Raw genomic sequence first — 24487 nt, forward strand, 5'->3', positions numbered from 1 at the left:
GAGGGTCTCAGCGCTGCTAGCAACCGTCAGCCCAGAGGCTCCCGTTAGGCACTTTATTGGCTTTTAAATACTGGAGGGAAGGCTCGCGGTAAAGGAGCACGCGGCTGCTCCGCCCCTCGCTCCCTTGCATCTCGCCAGCGCTCGACGCGGGACCTCCTCACCCCCGCACAGCCCCGGCTCCCCCGCGCCGATTCCCAGTCCCGCGAGCCCGGCCGCCGGGGGTAGGAAGTGACGTACTGAGGGTGGCCACGGTGGTCGCGGCGCTGACTGACCCGGAAGGCTCCAGCGCCGGGCACAGGCGCTCTCCCCCCTCCAGCGCGGCTGCGGCGTGTCCGGGAGAAACCCGCGCCCCCCCGGCGGTTCGTGCCAAAACCGGCGCTCCTCTCGCCGATTGGTTGGAGGGAGCCTGCGCATCCGGTGCCTCCGCTCTAGCGTCCGGCTGGAAACACGCGGCGGAAGGGGTGGCGGGCGGCGTTCCGCGCCCGGCCGCGGTGTGTGCCCTTGGCAGGAGCAGCGCTCGCCGTAGTCATGGCGGCCTGGCCCGTTGTGCCGCTCCTCATCAACCTCGGCGGGTCGCTGCTGGGCTTGGTGGCCACGCTGACACTGATCCCGGCCTTCAAGGACCGCTTCCTCGCCGCGCGGCTCTACGGCGAAGACCTCAACAAGGCCTCGCGGCGGCCAGTGTGAGTAACGCTGCCCCACCGAACCGTGCGCCGCAGGGCCGCAGCGGCCCCGGGACCAGGACCAGCTGGGCCGACTGCGCGCCTTGCCTTCCTTTCAGCCCCGAAGCGCAGGGTGTGATCAGCGGGGCCGTGTTCCTGATCATCCTCTTCTGCTTCATCCCCGTGCCCTTCCTGAGATGCTTCATGGAGGAGCAGTGCGCGGCCTTTCCTCACGACGAGGTGAGGCTCGCCTGGTGTCGGGAGTGCGGCGGACACAGGCGGGACTGGCCACCGGTAATAGGGGTGCTGTTCTCTGTCCTGCAGTTTGTGGAGCTCATCGGTTCGCTCCTCGCCATCTGTTGCATGATTTTCCTGGGCTTTGCAGATGACGTTCTGAACCTGCGCTGGCGCCAGAAGCTCCTTCTTCCGACCATGGCTTCCCTCCCGCTGCTCATGGTTTACTTCACCAACTTTGGGAACACGACTATTGTGGTGCCTAAGCCCTTCCGTGTGCTGCTGGGCATGCACTTGGACCTGGGTAAGTTGTTACGAATCAGCGGAAGCCATCATACAAGTGGCAAGCAATCTGTTGAAGGGGTCACCCGAGGCACTCTGTGCTGCAGAGGGAATGCACCCACAACTATACTGGCAATGAGAGGGTACCCACTAAATATTAATTAGGGTGGAAACTACATCCAGAAACCCAGCACGCACTCAGCCACACACAGGTAGGCACCACGCATATTTCCAGGGTTCTGGCAATACAGTCCAGCACCGGGTACGTACAGCAGTCAGCTGCCAATGCCAGGATGACCAGAAACGAGAAACAGTGCTACGGTCTGCCGCTGCATCGCATCCATTCTCTGCGGCCCTTACGTCATACATACACGTACACATGACAGCCAAGTCACGGGGTAGAGAACAATTTGTCAGTAACCTACCACTTACTGACAAACTCACCGAGAACACCAGGTAATGGGTTGTGCAGAGCAAGAGCTTTGGTGAATTGGACCGGGTCTGTTTTGCCTATGAGTATTAAAGCACTCTGCTTGCTCTGACCTGCAGGTATCCTCTACTACGTGTACATGGGCATGCTAGCAGTGTTCTGCACCAACGCCATCAACATTCTCGCTGGAATTAATGGAATTGAAGCGGGGCAGTCGCTAGTGATAGCTGCTTCCATTATTGTGTTCAACATTGTAGAGTTAAATGGTAAGGTAGATAGTGTACGTGTTTTGGGGTGCAAAAAGCAAAGGGAGATAGAATCCTAGGTTTTGATATCTGGTACTAGTAAAAAACAACCAGTCCTGTCTTATCACAAACATATTTTTTTCTTTTTCTATAGGGGATTACCGAGATGATCACATTTTTTCTCTCTACTTCATGATTCCCTTTTTTTTTACCACGCTGGGGCTGTTTTACCACAACTGGTAAGAGGATGTTTCTTTGGAAGCATCCATTCAGAGTTTCTTTGGAAGCATCCTTTCCCTCTACATTCTCCCTTTTCAAACCAACCAACCCATTTACCAGCATGCAGTTGGAATGCTGGGGCATAGATGGGTCCCTTGCCAGAACCAACAGTGCAAAGCATTCATGCACTGGTAGCTTTTTTTTAGCACAATTCCAGTCGCACGGCTCACCAAAATGTACGTGAGGATATGCTCTGTCTCTTTAGCCATTCTTTCATATCAGATTCTCTGCAAATCAGGTTGTGGGTCCCAGCCCTGCAGTCCTTGACATAGATAGCTGCAGTGGTTGTTTTTACCATGTAGATTTGCTGCAGTTCCCTCTCTAGCCAGCCGCTTGGGAATATGTTCGGTGGTTATAAAGTCATTTGCATGGCAACAGCGATGATGACGGACCTTTGCTTTTCTGCTCTGGATTGTAGGTACCCGTCTCAAGTGTTTGTTGGGGACACCTTCTGCTACTTTGCCGGCATGACCTTTGCTGTGGTGGGGATCTTGGGACACTTCAGCAAAACAATGCTGCTTTTTTTCATCCCACAAGTGCTCAACTTCCTCTACTCATTGCCTCAACTCTTTCATGTCATTCCTTGTCCCCGTCACCGGCTGCCAAGGTAACGTACCTGAGCGACCTGTAAGAGTACCACAGATTGTGCCTTTTATCATGAACACCAGCTGAGAAAGGTGGTGGTATGTGTGCTTTGAAAAAGCCATCAAAGCCATTTTATAGCTAAAAAAGCCATTTTATAGCTAAAAGTTAGCCAGCTCCCTCTGCCAGTCTTGGTCAGGTCACACAGTAGAGGTTTCTCAAAGAAGTTGTCTTTTCTGACTGCTGCAGCCCTCCCAACCCCCAGATACAGAACTGATTTTTAACAATGTTAGAATATGATTAGTCTCAGCAACAAGATCAAGAGAGATTGACACAGGTCGCTTTTAATACTGTTGTGGTAGTATTTGCTAAAGTTTTGTAGTAACAAGCATTCTGTGGCACTGTCCTGCATCGGCAGTTGTCTCTGCAGATGTTAGATGCTTTAGCTTTAAATATATGCAGCTCTATGCCTATAACAGGGGTGCAGTGGGGAGGAATCTCCTCCTTGCTTTGTCCAGTCTGAGGGACTCCATATCAGCATGTTGCTACATGTGTGGGATTAGTCCTGCTTTTTCCACCACTGGGTTTCTCTCTCAGTGACTCAGCTGGCCATCTCTCTCTCCTCGCTCTATCCGGACTAAAATTGTTATATTTCTTTTAGGCTCAATCCTAGCACAGGGAAGTTGGAGATGAGCTACACCAAATTCAAAACTAAGAGCCTCTCTGCCATGGGAATAAACATTCTGAAGGTAAAGTCCAGAAAACATTCAAAAGTCAGGCCCATTTTGAGGCAGTGATCAAAAGTGAGAGGAACAGGATAGGAGGGAAAACAGAACTTCTGTGTTTGCTAGTTATTTCCTGGCTCAAATCCAGAAGAAAATACTCCACTTGGTCCATCACCATCCCTCATGTGCACTCGATTGTGTTCAGAATCATCACACATAGAAGTGTCCCAGAATCATCATATGCCTGTCATCTGCCTTTTTAGTAAGAGTGCAGGCTCTTTGGGGATTGTATAGGAAAAGGAATCTCGAACAAAACTGTCCAGTGAGCACTGGTAAAATAACGTGTAATATTTCTTTCTCCAGGCCGTCAAGATCTTGCATATGGTAGACGTGAGGAGTGGAACAGATGAAGATGGCGAATATACCGAGTGCAATAATATGACCCTTATTAACTTTGTTATAAAGCTGATTGGACCCACCCACGAGCGAAGTCTCACTCTCCTGTTGCTGCTCATTCAGGTCAGACCAATGTTTCCTCCAGTAAAAAGATGTACTCTGCAATAGAAACAGATCCAAATGAGTCTCAAGCATTTCAAGGGGAAAAGGGGAAGTAAAGTATCATGCTTTTCACACAAGATGCAGTTGAGTTGTGGAACTTGAGGAGAATCAGGAGGTTTATGCTGCTCAAGGAGGAAACACATTCCTCCCCCTGCCTCTACCCATCACCCCTCCATGTTCATTGAGAGCTAATAAATACAAATCACGAGGTTAGCTTGAGAAGGTTCCCAAGCCATGAATCGCTGGATGCTACAAAAACATTAGGACAGCAGAGTGCTTTGTCACTGTGACCAGATCCAGCCTTTTCCCACATTCCTGTTTGTCAGCCAGACCAAACAATGCAGTCCTGGAGTTGTCTCCGGCTGGTGGACTTGGTAAGCATGGCACACAGCTCAGTGGTACCCAAAATCTGAGCAGGTTGCAGAAGTGTTTGGAAGCACTTTAGAGCATGAGGATAAGTTGCCTCACAGATAACTGCCACTACCTCTGGTATGTGAACTCTCATGCACAAAACAGAAGAAATACTACTTGTGGAAAGGGCTGCGTTTCCTAGGTGCCCACAGTAAAACTCCTTTTTTCATCCTCAGATCAGAGATTCTTCTTGGGAAAGAGACACTTACTTGGCCAAATTCCCATTCAGGAGGGAGGATTTCCAGCAAACAAACCTGGAGACCAAACAGGCCTTAGGCAGACTATATCAGGGATGAGAAAGGATAGAAAGTACCTACTACTTGCTCTGGAGGCCAGCCACAGCAGAGAATTCTTTGCAGAGCTTTCTTGTAAGGATGCTGAATTGCAGCTTTGACATGATGCATTTTCCATCACAAACTATAGAGTTTACATTATAACGTGCTCCTTAACAAGGAAAGGGTTGTTCGCAACCATTCCTCTAGTCCACGTGTTCTCACGATGTTACTGTGTGCAGACACGCGTGGAGATCCCCCGCAGATGGTTACCATTCTCAGAGAAAGAGCTGAGGATTTTGGCTACACTTCTACCCTTTGCTGGTTCTATACAAGGCACAAAGTGTAGCAAATCCAAGGGGAAATGAGGAACTGCCAGCATGTACCTTACTTAATGCTACATGTTTCTGTTCTCTGGCTGATTTTTACCTAGGTCCTGGGCAGCACCATTGCATTCTCAATCCGGTACCAGCTAGTGCGTTTGTTTTATGATGTCTGACTGGGCTGCCAGGAACAGAGGAAAGACTTGTACCCGCCAGTCGATTTTCTCCAGTTGCTGACCAAATGATGCAACTCATCTTCCTCTGGCCCTCCAACAACCTCAGGACACTTGCCAACGTGCAACTACTCTGCAGGGGCCACTCTTGAACCATAATAGTCTTTCTATTTTCATTGTGCCCAGAAGGCTTTTGTCAGATTCTACTGACAGAAAAGATTCCCTGCTACTTGGACATCACTGTTACTGGGAATGCCTTTAGGGGAGAAGTAAATGATCCAAATGTGGGAAAGATGAAATCTCTATGCATCTAACAAGCACGTTAGGGTTCCCCTGGAGAGAAAATTGAGAGCTTCAATTTCTGCGAGACTCCCTACAGCAGAACAAGTAAGCCAGAATCGTCTCCGGGCTTCACCAATCCTGTCTTCGGTCCATGGACACAGAGTGAGATGTTATAAACTATACCCAGAGCTCGGAGATCTCCAGAAATAAAACAGCTTGTGTTACCCTTTCCCCTTCAGTAATTTGCCTCAAGAACATTGTCACACAGCAAAGCTAGGTTACACAAGACATCGCTGTGGCTTTAAACCCTGCTAGGGGACTGGTTCCAGTAGACCCCCTCCTCTTTCCCAGTTAGCAGGGATCTTCCCACCAAAGGGCTTTTATTTCTGAACATCTTTATCATCTGCCTTCCTTCACAGATCAGGACGCATCCAAAACGGGATAGCAAAGTGAGGATCGCTGCAGCCATGCATGGCAGGGGACATTGGTAAATACTCTTCATATTGAGCTAAGGCCCCACACGCCGTGAGTGCCTTTTCCTCCCCCCCAAATCGTTACCCATACGGCAGTACGTGGCGCCATGATTCACCTCAGCACCCGAAAGGGGAGCCCCTGAAGCAACCGGGTTGAGGGGAACGGGGGAGGGAGTGTGGCAGTGCCTATCAACTGCCTCAGCGAGGTATGAATTTGGCGCCTTGCCGTCTGATTGGCCTGTCTCCACCACCAATAAACTCGGGGCAAGCGCGGTGGCTCGCAGAGGAGGCCAATCAGCGAAAAGTTTCTTCCGGCAGACGCACCAATAGCGAGGCGCGGCGGCGCTATCCAATGAGCTGAGTGCTACTTTGGGGAAGGTTATAAGAGGGCCGGGTGCGGAACCTCTCGCCTCACTTCGCCGCAGAGCTCTGGTGGGCTGGGGACAGAGCGCGCAGAGGAGCGAGGCGCCATGTCTGGCCGTGGCAAGAGCGGCGGTAAGGCCCGGGCTAAGGCCAAGTCTCGCTCGTCCCGGGCAGGACTGCAGTTCCCGGTCGGGCGTGTTCACCGGCTGCTGCGGCGCGGGCACTACGCGGAGCGGGTGGGGGCCGGCGCGCCGGTGTACCTGGCGGCCGTGCTGGAGTACCTGACAGCCGAGATCCTGGAGCTGGCGGGCAACGCGGCGCGCGACAACAAGAAGACGCGCATCATCCCGCGACACCTGCAGCTCGCGGTGCGCAACGACGAAGAGCTCAACAAGCTACTGGGCGGCGTCACCATCGCGCAGGGCGGCGTCCTGCCCAACATCCAGGCCGTGCTGCTGCCCAAGAAGACCGGCGGCGGCAGCGTGGGCCCCACCAAGGCCGGCAAGAAGGGCAGCCGGCAGCAGTCGCAGGAGTATTAGGACCGGCCGAGCCCTCGGCACCACACAAAGGCCCTTTTCAGGGCCAACCCTATTGCTCACCAGGAGAGCTGCGATCCGCGTGGGGAGGGGGCGTGTCGCGGTCCCGTCGTCGGGACTGGAGGCGGAGCTGGCCCCACCCCGCCCCGTGGCCGGCGGTGCGGGGCTGAGGAACGCTGCGCTTGCCGCGGTCCCGGTGCGTGAAGCTGTGAACAGAGGAGCTGCTCCATAAAGACACTGACACCGGGATGCTGCTTACCATTCTGCTGTATTTATCACCTGTTACGTTTACTGGTCGTTGCAGAGAATAAACAATGCTTCATTTCCAAAACGGTACCCCGATAAGGTGCTACTTCAGTGTTTCCACAAGGCACTGGACCATGAGCCTTGCTGAGCAGATAGCTACATGGTAGAGAGTGCAAGAACCCACAGTCATAGGAAGGGACTGGCACTAGCAAAGAAAGGCACATTTGGGCTTTCTCTCCTGCTCCCCATTAAATGATTAGCATATATGAATGATGCTGACAAGCCTTGTAGTCTAGTGAGTAAGGGACACACGACTGGGTGTCCACTCACTTCCCAATTAATTACTGGCTGACTGACAAATTTGCACCTGATAGCTGCAAACTTAATTTCCTGCCTTAAGCCAGACCTATGCTACTTTACTGAGGAACCTGCTAAACAGCAGTCTTCCTCTGCAACACTGATGAGTGGACAGGACCAAAAAACATTTAATGACTACTGAAAGTACTTCAGTACTGTTTGACACAGTATGGCACTCAAGTGCCATCACAACTGACTAATCTGTAACAAATCCCTTGTTCGTCATGGCAATAGGAGAACACTTACAGCTTATTTTTAATCCTTTTTTTCTTTCTTTTTAACCTTCCTAGCTACAAATATCCTTAAAAAAAAAAAAAAAATCAAATGGACACTTTGCAATTTAGAGAAATGCAGAGAGGGCCAGAAACCCTGAACAGCATAAACAACTTGAGTTAGTTAACCTGGTATTTCAAGCTCTTGTGCCCACGTGTCAGACAAAAACAGTGTGAGCATTTGAAGAAATCCCTTCCTCCAAAGGAGGACAGCATAGCTGCCAAGAATTGCCAGAGTTGTGGCAATTGTGCAGACCACACCACAGGTTTAGCAGGCATCGTTGAGCTGCCTTGCCACACTAAGGATATGCTTTGCTCCCTTGCTAAGAAGTAAACTAGCTAGTTCAACACCAAGGTTCTCTGCAGCTTCCTGGGCCTGACCAGGGACGTTCTTGGCTGTGATACCAACATGCTGCACGTCGTCATTTGGTCCATCTTCATTCTGCAAATACACATTACCTCTGTAAGGCAGCAGGAAGGAGTGGGCAATGAATAGTTCAAGCCACATGTGAAACACGAGAGCAGTGCACTGTCAAGAGTTTCCAAAGAACCAGACCCAACATGACAGGCAGATTTCAAAAGGTCTCGCTTTGTCACGTGGCTTCAGCTTTGGGTCATGAGGTTTGGGTTTGAAGCCATCACCGTGGTTCACCTACCTGTTGGGGATAATTAACACTGGTCTGCATAGTCTCCTTCAGGCTATCAGATCCATCCAAACTGTAGACTGCCCCTGTCAAATACAGCTTGGAAAGACACGCGGAAGGGATTAATATAGCGTTAATAAACAGAAAAACAACCACCCCCCTAAAAAAAAAAAAAAAAATGCACAACATTCAAAGCTCAGCCCAGAGGAGAAGGTTTCTGTAGTGCAGTGGGGCCAGGAAGAATAGCCTAACAACACAACTGTAAGAAAAGTGATCCCTGTTAGGCAAGATGCAACTTCCCAAGGAAAAGGCTGAACAGTTCTCTAGTTGCCCACCTCCTTAATCACACTCCCATCGTATAAAACGCTGATTTTTCTGGAGTCAGGAGCAAGGCTTTCAAATCTTAGGGCAATGTAACCTTTAAAGAGGGCAGGGGGAATCTGGTACTTCTAGTAAGGTCATTTTCTAGAAGACCAAGCTTCCATAACCAGGGCCATTCTCATACTCCTGCTTTGGACACAAACCCAGAAGGCTTGAGTCAGGAGCCTCTCTGCTATAAAGGGCAGCTATAAAGATATCTGCCAGAGTTATCCTCAAGGTAGGACCAGGGAACATGCATGCACTGGAATAGGTTTTCAGAAATAATCCCAGATAAATACAAAGTACTCCTCACCTGGCCATCTTTCAACATGGTGCTGACGGCGACAGGGACACTGCATCCACCCTCCTAAAACAGAAAGCAGCTGACACTGAGGCTCCTACCTAATAGGTTCAAAGTACAGGCCTCTGAAAAGTTTAGGCTGCACAAACCCCTGCCCATCGTTCTACAGGCACTTCTCAGTTCAGAAGCACTCTCCACTTTGCAGCTTTAGAAAAGATTTCCCACGATGTCAACTAGCAGAGCAGTATTTACTGCCATAGGCAGAAGAGCCAAGATGCCCCACCTACCAAACGTTTCATAAAGGCTCTCTCAGCAATGCAGCATAGCACAGTGTCTGCATCATGCAGGACAGACACCATATCCAGGATCTCCTGGTCTTTGGCACGAACTTCTACTGCTAAGGCACCCTACGAGAAGAAACATGAAACATGAAATCATAGTAATTCCTCAACTTCACACCTCTCTGTGCACTCAGCATTGGTCACAAAACAGACTCAGAGGCCTGGATGCATTTTGCTAAGGGAGCGATATTTAGCCATTTATAGAAATAAATGACAAAAAAATCCACTGGTTGCAGGGACATCCTATAGCAGCTGCTCTAAAAGGAAGACCAGAACTTCCTTTGGCCAAAGTGTTCAAGATCATGCTGTCATCTCAAGCCACTCTAAAACCTCTCTCAGTTAGGGTATATATATAGAAACACCCACCCCAATGTCCCTTGTGACAAGAAACCTGGATAAATCCAGGCTTCCCAACATTTTCTCAAGATAACGATTAAGTGCTGAATGAGTAACAATAACAAAACAATTCCTTCCTAAACTGGAAACGCACTGTACCACCACTGGCTTTTGATACCAGGTATGGCTTAAGATAAAAGAGTCTTAACGTACCTGTCCAACAGCATAGAGACAATCTTCAGGGTTTAGGAGCTGGAAGAAAGCAAAATCCAAGTTAACTTGTGTCTGGTTTCAGTGGATTGAGCAGACCAGCAGACATGCTCAGCTTTGACGGGATGACCGTAAGGTCTGAGAATAAAACAGGTGATGGTTCAGCACAGAATGGTATCTTCTGCTTTGCTGCTCCTCACCTGACCAATGCGATTCTCCCAGCCCATTCTCTTCAGTCCAGCAGCAGCCAGGATGATGGCACTGAAGTCTTCCTTCTCATCTAGCTTCTTTAAGCGGGTATTTAAATTCCCTCTCTGTAGAAGTGATTAAGCAAGCATAGAAACAGCAGGCCAACTGCTCCTATCCCTATATAACATACGCCAGAATGTGTTTACAGAATGTACAGAATCTGACAGCCTCCAAATGAGAATCAGAGCACCATCCTAGGAGAAGCATTACATACAGACAATTCTTTTTCTTAGATGAAGGCTGGCGCCTTCTTTACAGGCTCATGAAAAAGCAAAAGGCAGAATGGCAACAGTGCACTATACATCCATCGCCAAGTAGGTTAGGGGAGGGCTGCCTATGAGGAAGCAGTTTGCTCTTGTTGCTAAGGTGGCATAAATCAGCCTTCAATCTAGATTTCGTATGACGTTCTAGATTCACATTTGCAGCTTTACCCAGCCCCCCCCCCCCGTTTCTTTTTGCCAGGAAAGGATACAATATCCCTGAATTCTAACTGAGGGAACTTCTTTTTGAGCTGAGCTGCTCTGCGAAGTGAACTGGTTCCAATCACACTGTGGGGAAAATAAAACACGTGAAATCTGGAATACTCCTACACTCACCTCACCTCACACTCGCCTCCACCTGAAAGAACTCTGAACTTTCCAGCCAACAAAGAGTGATTTTGTTTTTCTTAATTAAAATGAAGATCCAAGAACCTGCCAATCATTTTTATCTCCTTAGAAAAAAGAAAACCACTCCGTGAGGTTTAGCATAAAGCCTGGGCGAAGCTAGATGCAGGCAAGCCAATCCCAAGCAACTGATTTACAGGAGACACTTCTGGAGGGCAGCCGCCAGCCACCATCACCAACTGCACCTGTGTTCCCCTTCCTCTCTCCACTCACCTCTTTTCAGGAAGGAGGCTCAGTGTTTTCCCACAGTTTTTGGGATGAAAGACCACGGCATCAAGTGGGTTTTCCCTTCTGCAACAGAATACAAATACAGAATGGCTGACATCATTTAACAGAAGGCTGTTAAGCTTAACAGTTCTCTATCAGGCCGCAGATGAACTGCCTCTGGCTCCAAAATAACCCATATATCATCAGAACAAAAGCAAGAATTTCCAGCAAACCTGCCAGCTACAGAACATGAGATCAACTCTAGTGTTTCCACTGTTTCAGAAATTAATCAGAGGACGGTCAAACTCCGAGCACCTAAAAAGATCTACGCCACCCTTGTTTTGCTGCTACTACTGATGCTGTAAAATGCATGTCTCCCAAAGAATCGAGCCTCTCATCCACACTTACTTGCAGACAGCACCAATAGTAAAGCCAGGAGGAAGAGAAGTCGGCAGGTCCTTCAAGGAGTGAACCACAAGGTCAACTCTAAGAATAAGAGGACAGTAATCACTGAACAGATGCCTGAGCTCACACCATGCCTACCTGAGGCCTGCAGAACACCTACAGGAAAAGTGTGAATCCACTCTGGGAATTAATTTGGAGAAGAGGGGGGAATGTCAGGATCCTATCCCCAGAATCCCTATAGAATTCCACAGTTACTCCAGAAAAGCCACTTCATTCTTCTGTCTCTCTTTTCCCACCTGTGAAATGAAAGAAATGTCTTCCTCCCAGCAGCACTGCAAGACATATTATGACCACTGGGTCGAATGAGGATAAGAAAGATGCTGGAGATGTTCATGCGGAGAGAAATTCATCATACCAATATGCAACTAGTCCCTTGTCTGCTATTATGCTTTGAACCAGAAATAACAGCCAGCTATCATATAAAAGGCCATCATCTGCTCCTTACAGGCAAACAAACATCGTAAATGCTTGAGTCTCCAGTATTTTTTTCACTGGCTTTACTTGAAAACACAGTATTATCATTTGTTTTCAAACCTACTCTAGAGCATAAGCACCACTAAAACCTCTTTGGAATACTGGAAAAAAAAACAAAACAACCAAAAAAGTGCTCATGTCTCTGCTCCAGCAGGAGCCCAAACCAAGTGTTTTCTGTAGAAAGAAGTTATCCAGAAAGCAGCACAAAGTGCCCACATCTCCTGCATGTCTGGCGTGCTGTTACTGGATGTTAACACAGTAACACTAACAATGCTCCTTCTTGGCCAGAGGTACCAGAACAGAAAGGAACTAGGATCACACAGCAAGCCAAGTGTCCAAATAAAGAGCACCAGAAACGACAGAGGAGGATGAGAAAACAAGAAGCTCTTACTCATTTCTTTCAAGTGCATTTTCCAGCTCTTTGGTGAAGAGACTCTTCTCCCCAATCTACATATAAATGGAAGAATAAGAATCACCATGGAAAGGTTGGCAAATGTATTATCAAACACAATTACTTCTTGTGTAGAGCACAAATGATCCATTACCTTGGAAAGTGCTGTATCCAGGATCTTGTCTCCAGTCGTTGACATGGCAACTGCTCAGAAAGAGTACAGGTAAAATGTGAGATGGATCAGAGCATCTAGGCCTAGACTGGAAATATCTATGCAACACACAATAAGCAGGAGTGTCACATGCTACTACGTGAACACGGACTTGAGGTAATATGAGAGCAGCTTGCTTGATTCTGGAAACATGCTGCGCTCAGGACAAGTGACATGGAGATTTCCTTCACTGTCCTCAAAACCAGAGTAAGGGGCAAGAGGGCAGGCTCCCATTGCTCTCGCTGATCCCCTCAACCACCAGCCAGGAAAAACATCCCTAAGGCACAGTGGAGCGCAGCCAGAACAATATCAGGTTCTCAAATGGAGCAAGATTAACACCATCTGCATGACATGCTCAGAGAGTATGACATACTCAGAGCTTCAACCACCAGGAGCTTATGAAATCCATCTTTCTCCCCCAGAAGAAACCAGCAACAGCTGCTCAGCCACACAACATAACTGCAATCAGATGGCACTCTTAGATAAGCGGGATCAAATCCTCCTCCTCAGGCCAGCACTGCAGACACACCTCTTGCACACAAAGATAAGCGGCTGGCTCCTGTTGCTGCCTACCCTGGGTCGGCATTCAAACTTACCAATCTCAAAGTGGAGCTCAGGATACAGCGCACGGAGCATCTCAACTATGCTGTCGGTCTGAATCTGGGCCAGCTGCAACGAAGCAGAAAGCAAAGCCCTAAACAAGGAGCACATAATCCATCTAGTAGCTAGAGAGAACTTTGGCATTCTTCGGTGGTGAGACCCATATGACTGCTACATGCTCCCAATCAAAAGCATTAGAAGTGAGTAGCCTGAGTGAAATCACTCGTATGTATAAACTCCTTAAAAAGCTACAGCTTAGGTCTGCGCACAGAGCTAACAACAGATCTTACAGCAGTAAGAACATTCCCTTGCACAAGAACAGCAAGTCAGTCAAATAAAAACAGAGTAATCATTCCACACATGCAAGCAGCAGCAGACTCAAGCAACCAGAGAAGAGTTTCAGCTTTCTCCCACCGATGAGCTGTGTAGCCTGCGGCAGTTAATTTTGATCTCAGGACTGTACTTTCTTTATATGTAAAACGAGTACAAGTTGCTGCTTCCCTCTGTAAAGTGCCACAAGAGCCTCAGGTTAGAAAAAAGCAGCAGCACGCAGCACAGCTCTGTCCCTCCCCTCACATCTACCCGAAACACCTTCTTGAAAGTACGAAACTCTTCCTAGAACGCACAAGATTATCTCAGAACAAAGGCCTGAAGGACACTTATCTCCCTCCGCGGGCCTGCTCCTCCCTGCTGCACCCAGCTGGCAGGCGATACCCGCTGTCCTGCCCCAGTCCCTCGGGTTGCCTGAAGACAGCAGTCGTTGGGGGGTGTCAGGGGTGGGGGGGGGGTGTCCCGCCTCCCAGGAAACGCTGCACCAGCCCGGCAAGTACCCAGCAAGATCCCCGTTATCCCGGACGGGCACTCGCACCCTCGCCCTCCCTTACCTGCCCAAAGGCTGCGCTCGTCAGAGCCGCCCGCCACGCGGACTCCATAGAAAGCGTTTCCTCTCGGAGCCCCCAGACAGGAACCAGAACGCGCGAGCGCTCCGTCCCGCAGGGCTCTGCCACCGATAGAGGCGGGGAAGCCAACAGCACCCGCGGCGCCATCCGCGTCCCCTGCGCCCCGGGCCACACACGGGACCCCCCCGCGCCCGCCGCTGCCTACCTGGCTCCGGCGGGTGCCCACGCGGACCGCTCTGCCGCAGACGCCGTTCGCGCCCTGCAGCAACAACCGGGTCAGCGCCCGCCCCGCCGCCTCCCGCCCGCCCCCCGCGCCCGCTGCCCCCGACTCACGGCGCCCGACACCGGCTCTGCCATCACACCCCCTGCCCTCCGGAACGCCCGCACAGCACGAGCCCGCTCCGTCACGTCCGGCTGTGCACGTGAGCACAACAGCCACCCACCCCGCCCGGCTGTGCACGTGACCACAACAGCCACCCGCCCGCCCCGCTCCGTCACGTCCGGCTGTGCACGTGACCACAACAGCCACCCGCCCCGCTCCGTCACGTCCGGCTGTGCACGTGACCACAACAGCCACCAGCCCGCCCCGCCCCGCGCTCGGGGCCGGTCCCGTTGCAGTCGGGTTTATTGGGGGCCGTGTACAGATGCCCAGGGGCTCGCGGGGGGTCCCGCGGGGGGGGTGCGCTCAGGTGCTGCGCTTGGTGTGCATGAGCAGGTCCCGCTGCAGCCCGGCCTCAAGCGTCGCCGCCTTCCCCGAGGGCAAGTCCGTGATGAGCGTCAGCTTGTTGAAGACGCCGCGACCGAAGTAGTCGGCAACAACGGAGAAGCCGTCGTTGGAACACTTGAGCTGGCAGACACGAAGCAGCGGAATCAGCTGAAGCCTCCAGGCCTTTCCCTTTCGCCTCCCTATTAGACACACAGCCCCCACCACCCCTCGGCTACTCTACCAGTCCCGTGTGAGTGCTGCACAAGCACCTTCCTCTGCTCAGGTTTTCCACCTTGTTTCAGTCCCGCATTCGCGCTGCGCACTGAAGAGGCAACTGACAACTCTCAGGAAAGTGACTGCCTCTGCTACTTCAGTTTCCATTCTGTGAACATATTCAAGCTAAGGCCTCATTCCCAACTCCACCGCTTCACCGTTGGAAAACACAACACAGACAAAACAGTTTTGGGGTACCCCAACTGCCCTGTCCTAGCCCTGTTCCGATGCAACTGGCCCAACTCTTTTACCTTTCTCCTTCCATTTGTTCTATACAGCCAGAAGTTGTATAGAACAAATGTCACACTGACCGACAGCTCTCAGGGGTGGAAAAGACCCATAAGATCATAGAGTCCAAATGACCTGTTTCAAGGTCAGGTGAGAATAGTTTCACCTCTGGAGAGCATCAAGGACTCTTCATGCCCTGTGCATAATGCAGTCATCCTAAGGCCCAATGCCTCCTTACCTGCAGTTGACACAACCTTGTCCACAAAATTCTTTCTGCCTCACCCTACTCTACCAGCCTCTAGAGATCCATAAATTAGATCAGTAAATCTAAACCCTATTTATTCAAACTTGGTAAAACAGGCAATGTTACCCTACCTGATGCTGAAACTGGTCGTGCAGATCCCGCTTCTGCTCCTGGGCTCGGATCATGTCCATCACTTTGCGATTTTCTGGCATGCACGTAGGACATTCCGAATCGCTCTCGGAGTAGCTTTCGAAGCAATGCTGGTGGAAGGAATGACCGCACAGGAAGTGGACTGAAGGCAGCTCCAGGGCACTGGTACAAATGCTACACTTGGTCTTCTGAAAGATCTTGGGCCTGTGAGAGCGAGAGGAGGCAAAAGGGTGAGAAAGCCAAAGCGTATTTTTTTTTTTAATAAAAGGACAGTTCTGTCCTACGTAAGACAAGAGCACATGGTACTGCACCTTGCTTTTAGCTCTTCAATCTCCTGGCGGATCCTTGTAGTTTCTTCTCGGTATTTGTGAATTCTCTGCTCATCCTGCTCTATCTGGCGGCTCTGCTTCTGCAGCTTGTTGACAAGATAATCCTTAATCACGGACAGTGTGGCTGTGGAGTTATGAGCCAGCGTCTGCACAACTGAGAGCAATCGAGAAGTTAGTTTAAACACCAGCAAAAAAAAACACAACCACATTAATCATACCTGGCTTTTCTGTAGAAGGCCACTTCCACAGGCACAGGCAGTCAGCATTCTCAACGACTCAGGAAGCTCATTTAAAGAGCCGACTGCAATTTGACCTCTTTCAGAAATGGGTAACTGGGAGCTTGTTTGGATAGCTCAGACCAAAAGGGGCAAAGCAAGGATCTAGTATACTGGATTCCATTCCAGTTTCTCCACCAAGGAAGAGCAGGAGTTTCAGCAAGCCCTCCACCTCCCCACACTGCCAGAACAGAAATCAAGTACAGACATCTCTACGACTGACACCACAGATTGTTTTTCCTAACTAGGGAGCTGTGACTAGCACAGCTTTTCCCTGCACAGCAGGTTATTACTTCAAATGGTGGGCTCAACATGTAGATGCTTCTCCCAAATTTCTGATCTCCAGGGAATGCTATAAGCTAGTTTGGGGTTTCTTTGGCGGGGAAAGGTTGGGTGCCACATGTCATTACTACCAAGCAGCGGAGGCATGAGATTCTTATTCTCGATGTGCTTCAGCACCGCAGCAATATACTCTTTGCAGTCCTCCTCCTTCCGTGCAAAGTAGCCGAGAGCCTGCTCCCAGAGACAAGCCTCTTGGTCTCCATACAACTCGCACACCTCAATCACCTTCTTGTACTGCTCATTCTGCATGTGGTAGTGCATGATCTGTTGGAAACTATGGGAGAAAGTATCTTGAGATACTAAAGAGGTCGTTACCATTGTATTGTAAGGCAGGCAGGTTTATGGCTCAGAAATTCTTGTGCAGGGGAGTGGGTAGAGGGACAGGACTCTACAGACAAGAGCAACACTCACAGTTTGCCCTGCTCGTAGAGGTAGAGGACACCATCCTTGAAATTGTGCATCTGACATAAGACCAAGGCCTTATCAAAGACTGTTTTGAACCTTCCACTCTTCAGGAGGGTGAGGGCTTCATTGTGCAGCTTCTCCTTGACCTATAGAGAAGGGGGAGAAGTCACGGAAAGCAACGGGTGCACAGAGAACATTTTGCAATAACACCTGACAAGAATCTGCAGCTCTTTCAAAGAGGAGGACAGTTTTGCTGTTTGCCCTCTATCCCTTTTAAGGAAGCAGGACATGATTTCTTTCACTCAGCAGCCAGCATCCTCAGAGATCTAGGCAAGCAAATAGAGCTACTTTTGTGGGAGAGGCATCTGCCCACAGAGGTTGTATTGTCTGGAATCTGTTCTTAAATGAGATTCATACAAAACAAGCTCAGCCTCACTGAAAGGAGTGTTCTCCCAGCAAGCAGGCTGCTTTCCCATTCACATCCCGTTTGTCCAGCACAATGTTATGTCTTGTTATCAATGCCACCTGGGAAGGTTACGGGTTGGCAGGAACACAACTAGGATTCGAAGACACCAAATCTCCCTCTCAGAACACAAAGCTGGAGGAGCTCAAACCTGCTCATCTTGTTCATGTGCCCAGTTCTGGAGTCGAAGTTCCAGTAAAGTGTCATAGACACCCTGTGGAGAGTCAGCCTGCACCTCAGTCATGTGCTCCAGAAAAGCCTTCAGTTCTCGGGAGTTGTTCGCAAAGACCGGAATGAATTCCTCCGAATTAGCCTGTAACACAACCAGAACAAGTCACGCACTGAGCTCAGCCTCAGCCAGATGGGTGCTTCTTCCCTGCCATGTGGAGCACTCATTCCCAGAGCCTGCAGTGTGACAGATACAGCATGGAACAGGAATCATTTCTGAGCAATAGTTTTTAAGTGGTCTCTGGAAATACCAGTACACCAGGACGGGGCTTCTCATAGAACAGTTTGGGTTGAAAAGGACCTTCGAAGGTCACCTACTCCAACCCCCTTGCAGTGAGCAGGGCCATCTTCAACTAGATCAGGTTGCTCAAAGCCTCATCCAACCTGACCCTGCATGTTTCCAGGGACAGGGCATCTACCACCTCTCCAGGCCACGTGTTCCAGTGTTTCACCACCCTCAGTGTAAAACATTTCCTCATACACAGCTAGTCTAAATCCACCCTCTTTTACTAAAAAACTATTACCTCTCGAACTATTCCTGCTAAAAAGTTTGCCCTCGCCTTTCATAAAAGCCCTCTTTAGGCACCAGAAGCTGTTCTAAGTTCTCCTGGGAGGCTTCTCTTCTCCAGGCTGAACAAGCCCAGCTCTCTCAGCCTGTCCTCCTGGAAAAGGGGCTTCAGCCCTCTGATCATTTTTGTGGCCTCCTCTGGACCTGCTCAACAGGTCCACGTGTTCTCTGTGCTGAGGGCTCCGGAGCTGGACACAGTGCTCCAGGTGGGGATTTCACAACAGTGGAGTATACTGAGGTTCATTTCTCATTATACCTAAAGCATCAGGCCTGCATCACAAAGCACGCAGGAGCGCTTGCTTGCTGCAAAGCTACTACTCGAGAGCATAACTCCCAGCCAGCACAAACCGTACCTTTCTTCCTTCCAGCATCCCGGGGCCTTCACTGTCTCCCAGTGGCCGGTAATCAGTGCAAAGGACCTTCAGCAATTCTGTGGTCTTGTTAGGGACCTGGTGCATCAGGGTTTTTCCATACCGCTTCATGTTGCTCTCTGCCTGATCAAAAGGCAGTTTCCCAATGTAGCACAGAGCTTCTTCATAGTTCTGTGGAAGGAGGCAGCCAGCAAAATCACTGTGTGACATTAACCTCTGCTCTCCGCTTCAAGGTCAGGACAGAAAACATTTAAGACGTGCTGCAAGTATACCACAGACACAGTTTGCTCCAAATTACCACCTAGTTCACTATTCCTGCTTGTTTTCCTCCTCAGGGAGGAAGACTGGCTGTAGCCCAATGGGAAGACGGTGCAATTTAGATCAATCTCTAATGACTCTCTCTCCTCTTAAAGGCCACTGTAAAAAGCCATATCTGAAACAGAATGAAAAAGACCCCGACTTTCACCCCTGGTCTACAGCACGTGCTGAAGCGGAAAGCCAACATGCAGGCAGTGGCAACAGGCATTGCTCCGCAGGGAAGAGGTCAGGGCAATGGGATTCTCAATAAAGAGGAGGCTATAGAAGTAGGAATCTCCCCAGTAGAGACCATGGGAGCAATACCATCCCCTCACCTTGATATCCTCCAGCTGGATTTTGAGGTACCATTCATGATGCATGTGCTTCTCGGCCAGGTACACAGCGTGGGAGTAGTAACCTGCCTGACGAAGCACTTTGATGGCTGTTTCAACATCAAAGCGGACCTCACTCTCGCTCGTCTAAGAGAACAAAAGCAGAAAAGTGGTCCCTCAGCAACATTGCCACGGTCCACAAGCAGCAATCATTTATGTAAGAGGAGGAAAGCCAGAGCAGGGACAGCTTAGTACCTCTTGCGCAAGGGAAAGGTGATACATGCAGAAAAGAAGTAGCCTAACTACCTCTCAGTAGCTTGCCGATCACACTGGCAAAGGCCAGCACGCTCCAGACTCAGGTGGCAAGCCAGCCACGCCACAAACATAACCAAGAGGATGGAAATAAAGGAGCAAAGACAGGGGTACCGAAGGAGAAATCCATTCTTCACTCTCTCAACAGACCCACAAGAGTCAATTCGCACTGCCACTGCTACCCCTTTTCAATTATGATGACAACATCACAACTTTGCATGATTCCACCTTCCCCCTGATACCTTGATGAACTCTTCCAGTTTGGAGCTGTCTTTGAGCTTGGTATAGCAATTCAGCAGCAGCGTAGTATGGTCTGCATTGGCCAGGGACTGCAGGTGGAGTGTCTGCAGGTAAGCGGTGAGGTTGTGGATACGCTGAGCATCCAGGAATTTCCGAATAACATAAGATGGTTCCAACTTCCCTATAGTTCTGGGAGGGGAAGAGTCATCTTACAAGAGACCATATACCCAGGAAGTCAAACTAAACAGAGAAATTAACTACAAAGAACGCAGAAGCCTTAACTTCAGCAGGTGCTAACCCTCTACTTGGAACCACTCAGCTACGTATCAGAAGTCACAACTAGTCATGGCGTAAGATCACCCATCTGCATGCACAGTGAGACAGCCAACTCTTCGCAAAGGCCACGACTGGGACGACTTTGCTTGGTTTGATTCCTGGGCCAAAACAGAAACTGAGGCCTCTGTAGCTCCTACCTCTACTACAGCGTCACGGCTCCACAGGACCCCCGCTCACCGGATATACTGCTGGATGGCCCCGTCGTGGTTCCCCTTGTTATACAGATGGTCACCGTACTGCCGGAAAATCTCTGACAAGCCATCGCTGTCCAAGTGGTGGCTCTTGGCCAGGTTAATGGCCATTTCAAATAAGTTCTTTCTGAACAGCATCTGTTATATTCACAGGAAGAGCAGTATGAGGGAAATACCCCTCTGCACAATCTTGCAGACGTAAGGCAGAGACTAATAACAAAACAGATTTACATGCCTCGAGTTTGGTTTGCGTATCCTTCTCCTGCAGCACATGAATCTTCCCATCTCTAGTCAGTACATACAGAGAACCCCACTCTGCTAAAACATCCACTATATCATCAAAGATCGAGCTGTATGCAATGAATTTGTTGCACAAGTCATAGATATTCAAGACTTGTTTGTCCGAATTCTGTGCCTCATTTCCAGCAAACTCTGACCTGGAAAAAGCAGAAGAAAGTTTCAGAAAACACGGAACTTCAAGTTACTTCAGTAACTACTATTCTTGATACCTTTGCAAACTCGGGATGTCCAGAGAGCAAGACAGCAGGGGTTCATTTGGGTGATTAAGCTCAGCAGACCCAGAGGCAAGACAAAACCTATTTGTACACGAATCCTATCTGTGCGTTACACTGAGAAAGTCATGGGACTTGAAAAAAACCTCAAGCCCCACTTGCTCACTAGCATGCTGAACTGTGCTACTCCCACACCGGAAGTTAATCGACATATGGGTCCAGATTAACCTTAACAACCTCTGACAAAGTTGCCATTGGCCATCAGGAGGGAAGTTTCACAGGGAAGAAGGTAAAAAGAGGGAAAGCGGAAAGCTGCAAGAGCAAAAAGAACTCATCTGTTCTGAGGAGCCCTACTTTGGAGAAGTCTTTCGGTCCTTGGAGACAATGATGAGGTACCCCCGATACCAGTGAACAATCAGCTTTTGTCCCTCAAAGGCAAAGCAGGGGCCACGCTCATCTGGCTGATACAGGTACACACATTCATTTCCTGCCACAATGAACTGGAGGTCCTGGGATGGGTCACTGAGAGATGAGCAGCGCAGTCCACAACCGTGAGTGTCCAGCTCCAGGTGAGGATAGTCTTTTGCTGAAAGCATGTAAGACTACAGGGGAAACACAGCTTTGGGGGGATTGCTCCACACTAGACTCTGAAGCCAGAGTCTCTTTTTTTTTCAGTTAAATTCCCACCTGAATGTTCTCTGTGGTAACCACAAACAGATGTGTTGTTTTGCCAGACTGTCGGAAAGCAAGGCCAGTAACCGGGAAACTGCCTTCATGGAGGATCTGGGTCTTACTATGCCGGTCTCGGGTGATGTCTCCTTTTGTGAGTACCACGCTCCCATCCGCAAAACCTGGTGAAGGGGACAGACTAAACCGTTACATGGCACGACTGAAATACTATCCAGCCTGAGTTAGGGCAGCTCCATTCAGCAACAACACGCTGCTCACCGGCAAGGTATTAAGTTTCACTTGCTTATTTGAAACATACTGTACATTGTAACAAGACTAGAGGAAGATTTCCTCAGAGCCAGTAAACCAGCCTGCTGACAGCCCCGGTCCTTTTACAAAGGAACAATTAAAACCAAGAGGGAAATGTTCCTTTTCTCATTTAAACAAAAGTTTCTGTACAGGGCTTGGGGTATCACAAAACCTGTGGTTGCTTCTTCCTGTACTACAACAAAAGCTACATTTAGTGTAAGTTCAATAAACGTGTTACCTTAATGAATGGCACAGAAGGATGGCATGAACTGAAAATACGGATTTCCCTTTTAACTACAAAAGTTATTACTGTCATATGTACAGACTCGGGCTAATATTGGATATTTGTCCTCTCCAGCTCTCCAACAGCACAAGACAGGCCATCTCTTTGCAAGAGTAACATAGAAATGGAGGGAGAAGAACAACCAGCAGGATATTCTATGCTGGTTTTTGTGCCACCCATTCATTTTCTCTACACTTTAAAAAGGACCATAACGCTTTTCTTAAACTACTTCAGTTTTACTTACCAATTGCCATGAAATTAAGATTCTCGTGGACAGTGAGGCAGGATACAACCGTGGGCTTGTTACCTGGTATTGCTGGAAAAATTCGTGTGCAAAGAGGATTGCCACCATCTCGCTTCTCCAGGTTCCAGACCTTAACCTACAAACGATGATGATACGCTGGCATAAGCAAAACATGAGGTATTAGGAGGCCAAAACTTGGCATCAAATATAACAGTGCTCGCAGGGAGCAAGGTGCTTGAGGTGAGAAGAGTCAAGCAAGACAACTGCAGTAGCCTTAAGAAAGACACACAATACAAAAGCTTTTTCCCCTCTTTGCCATTTAACTTACCAAGGGGTTAATGCCCTCTTCATCCTCACCCACAGAAACCAAGATACTGTGCTGCTTCAGCTGGTACAGATGTGTTACCCTTAGCTTGTAAGCTTGGAAACTACTCAGTTGAAGGGAGCGAGGCAAAAACCAGATCTGACCTTCCATATGTAGACAGCAGTTAAGGCACACAAAGGGGAAAAAATCCCAAACCCCACGACTCTGACTACACTAGAACCAAACCCTGAACACTGGCTTCTCACCGACCTCTGCCAGGGCTGCAGCGAACACGCTCTGCAGAGCGGCCGCGAGCAGCACCTCACCCAGCGGCAACGCTCCGAACGGGCAAAGGACCCGGGCCAGACAGCGCCGAAGACCCGGCCGCGGCCCGGTCCCACCCCCCCCCCGGGCCCGCCGCCGCGCAGGATATCCCCGAACACGAGGCTTCCCCTGCCCGAGTCACAGACTGCGATGCCCGGGGGCAGCGCGAAGGGTTTCCCTGCGGCCCCGTCCGGCGCCGGCGGCTCCTTCACCGTCTCTCTGTCGAAGAACACGAAGCGGCGCCACTGCAGGTAGGCGGCCATGTTGGCGGCGGACCGAACCCACCAGCGCCTCACGTGACAGTCTTCCCCTGCCCCTTCAGGTCACGAGGCAGAGGGCGTCGCATCGCGCATGCGCAGAGGGTTCTCGGCGGAGGCGAGCGGCCCCGGTGCAGCGCAGCGCACCCGAACGAGCCCTGCGCTTACCTTGGGGCTGGCCTCTCACCCCGGCTCTGGCGGAGGGACACCGTAAATGAGGAGGTGAAAAGCGCGCCTCCCACACACCCGCACCAGTCACGGCCCTGCGCCCCGAGTTTGGTTCCGGGCTCGTTTTAATTCCATTCCCTCTCCTCCCCTGACCCGCGGGGAAGAGGCGCTTTCTCAGCCGAGACCAGAAGTCACTGTGGCCAGAAAGCCCCTCCCGTCTCACACCCTCTGACCGGGGGAAGAGAAACTTACCCACGTTGACTCCTCGCCTTGAGGCTTCTCCACCAAGCCCGCTCCAAGCATCAACACGTATCAGCCTTCTGTACAAAGAGGTCACGCTTTTTGCTCAGTGCAGTTAAAACAGAAGATGGGACCAAAACAAGAGTTCCAGGGAGCGTTTATTGAGTTTAATCAACAAAATCAGGATTTTACCATTCCTCATTTCCACACCGGGAACATACGAAGCTCCCCCCGAGGCAGTGCTGCAGTTCACGTACAACCAGAAAGAACATCCTCAACAAAATCTGAGCTCCACTGGAGAGTTTGCCAATTACCAATTGAACAGAAAGCCAATTTTCCCCTCCCTCCCCTGAACATTTTCAAGGACAACTCCATAGTGTTTGCTGGTTAACAGTAAGAATTACCCAACCTCTGGACTAGGGACCGGTGGATTACAATATTCCACCTGAACTGCAAATAATTTCTTTGCTTCAAATAAAAGTTCCAGTTTCTTTCAATAAAGGGAACAGCGACTATTTTCTTCTCCTGACACCCCCTCCCTGTAATCATCGGTTAAAATACAGCAACGCTGTATCTTATTAAGCCCATCCCTCCCCCCCACCCCTCCTTACCCTTCCCAAACTTGTCTACAACAAAATTTAACAATGCTTCCATGTAGGGACACTTTAGCAACACAACAGTGACCCAAGCACAAGCTGTCCGATAACCTGACAAAGCCTCACACTGAAGGTCACACGCACACTCTTTGGTCCAGAAACCTGGTTTACAACACAGATCAAGTGTGATTCACAAAAGATGGACCCAAAGTTCACAGCAACCAGAAAACTCC

The 24487-nt window shown here is 49.8% G+C and overlaps 3 protein-coding genes across 5 annotated transcripts; 2 read left to right on the plus strand and 1 right to left on the minus strand.

The window, feature by feature from the left end:
- Nucleotides 1-355: 355 nt before the first annotated feature.
- Nucleotides 356-5687, plus strand: DPAGT1 (dolichyl-phosphate N-acetylglucosaminephosphotransferase 1). 2 transcript variants are annotated; one of them, XM_061478065.1, is made up of 9 exons: nt 356-683; nt 782-902; nt 987-1200; nt 1728-1874; nt 2008-2092; nt 2551-2739; nt 3376-3463; nt 3803-3958; nt 5114-5687. In XM_061478065.1, the coding sequence occupies exons 1-9, from the start codon at nt 529-531 to the stop codon at nt 5177-5179; spliced, it is 1221 nt and encodes a 406-aa protein (XP_061334049.1). In that variant the 5' UTR covers nt 356-528; the 3' UTR covers nt 5180-5687. The 2 variants fall into 2 exon arrangements, with proteins under 2 accessions (XP_061334049.1, XP_061334050.1); XM_061478066.1 differs by lacking the exon at nt 356-683 and having other exon boundaries at nt 690-956; nt 1048-1200.
- A 426-nt stretch (nt 5688-6113) lies between these two features.
- On the plus strand, nt 6114-6967 carry LOC133282064 (histone H2A). The gene has a single exon (XM_061478067.1). The coding sequence runs from the start codon at nt 6402-6404 to the stop codon at nt 6831-6833; it is 432 nt and encodes a 143-aa protein (XP_061334051.1). The 5' UTR covers nt 6114-6401; the 3' UTR covers nt 6834-6967.
- A 112-nt stretch (nt 6968-7079) lies between these two features.
- HMBS (hydroxymethylbilane synthase) lies at nt 7080-14361 on the minus strand. Of its 2 annotated transcripts, XM_061477980.1 has the most exons (13): nt 14264-14361; nt 13156-13228; nt 12503-12552; nt 12349-12404; nt 11427-11504; nt 11025-11102; nt 10619-10694; nt 10098-10211; nt 9901-9939; nt 9298-9417; nt 9023-9076; nt 8362-8448; nt 7080-8147 (listed from the first exon to the last, which is right to left on the minus strand). In XM_061477980.1, the coding sequence occupies exons 2-13, from the start codon at nt 13193-13195 to the stop codon at nt 7974-7976; spliced, it is 966 nt and encodes a 321-aa protein (XP_061333964.1). In that variant the 5' UTR covers nt 13196-13228; nt 14264-14361; the 3' UTR covers nt 7080-7973. The 2 variants fall into 2 exon arrangements, with proteins under 2 accessions (XP_061333964.1, XP_061333963.1); XM_061477979.1 differs by lacking the exon at nt 14264-14361 and having other exon boundaries at nt 13156-13699.
- Between the last annotated feature and the right edge of the window lie 10126 nt (nt 14362-24487).

The sequence above is a fragment of the Pezoporus flaviventris genome, unplaced genomic scaffold, assembly GCF_033815535.1.
Source record: "Pezoporus flaviventris isolate CSIRO_AGI_PZ_B2104156 unplaced genomic scaffold, CSIRO_AGI_Pfla_v1 ptg000113l, whole genome shotgun sequence".
NCBI lineage: Eukaryota > Metazoa > Chordata > Aves > Psittaciformes > Psittacidae > Pezoporus > Pezoporus flaviventris.

Excerpts from the sequence above, each read along its gene's own strand:
- DPAGT1 (XM_061478065.1), top strand. The coding sequence starts at position 529 with ATGGCGGCCTGGCCCGTTGTGCCGCTCCTCATCAACCTCGGCGGGTCG. Across the intron at positions 2,093-2,550 it reads GGGCTGTTTTACCACAACTG|GTACCCGTCTCAAGTGTTTG; the intron begins GTAAGAGGATGT and ends TCTGGATTGTAG. Across the intron at positions 2,740-3,375 it reads CCCCGTCACCGGCTGCCAAG|GCTCAATCCTAGCACAGGGA; the intron begins GTAACGTACCTG and ends TATTTCTTTTAG.
- LOC133282064 (XM_061478067.1), top strand. The coding sequence starts at position 6,402 with ATGTCTGGCCGTGGCAAGAGCGGCGGTAAGGCCCGGGCTAAGGCCAAG.
- HMBS (XM_061477979.1), bottom strand. The coding sequence starts at position 13,303 with ATGCCAAAGTTCTCTCTAGCTACTAGATGGATTATGTGCTCCTTGTTT. Across the intron at positions 11,103-11,426 it reads ACTATTGGTGCTGTCTGCAA|AAGGGAAAACCCACTTGATG; the intron begins GTAAGTGTGGAT and ends ATTCTGTTGCAG. Across the intron at positions 9,418-9,900 it reads GTCTCTATGCTGTTGGACAG|GGTGCCTTAGCAGTAGAAGT; the intron begins GTACGTTAAGAC and ends TTCTTCTCGTAG.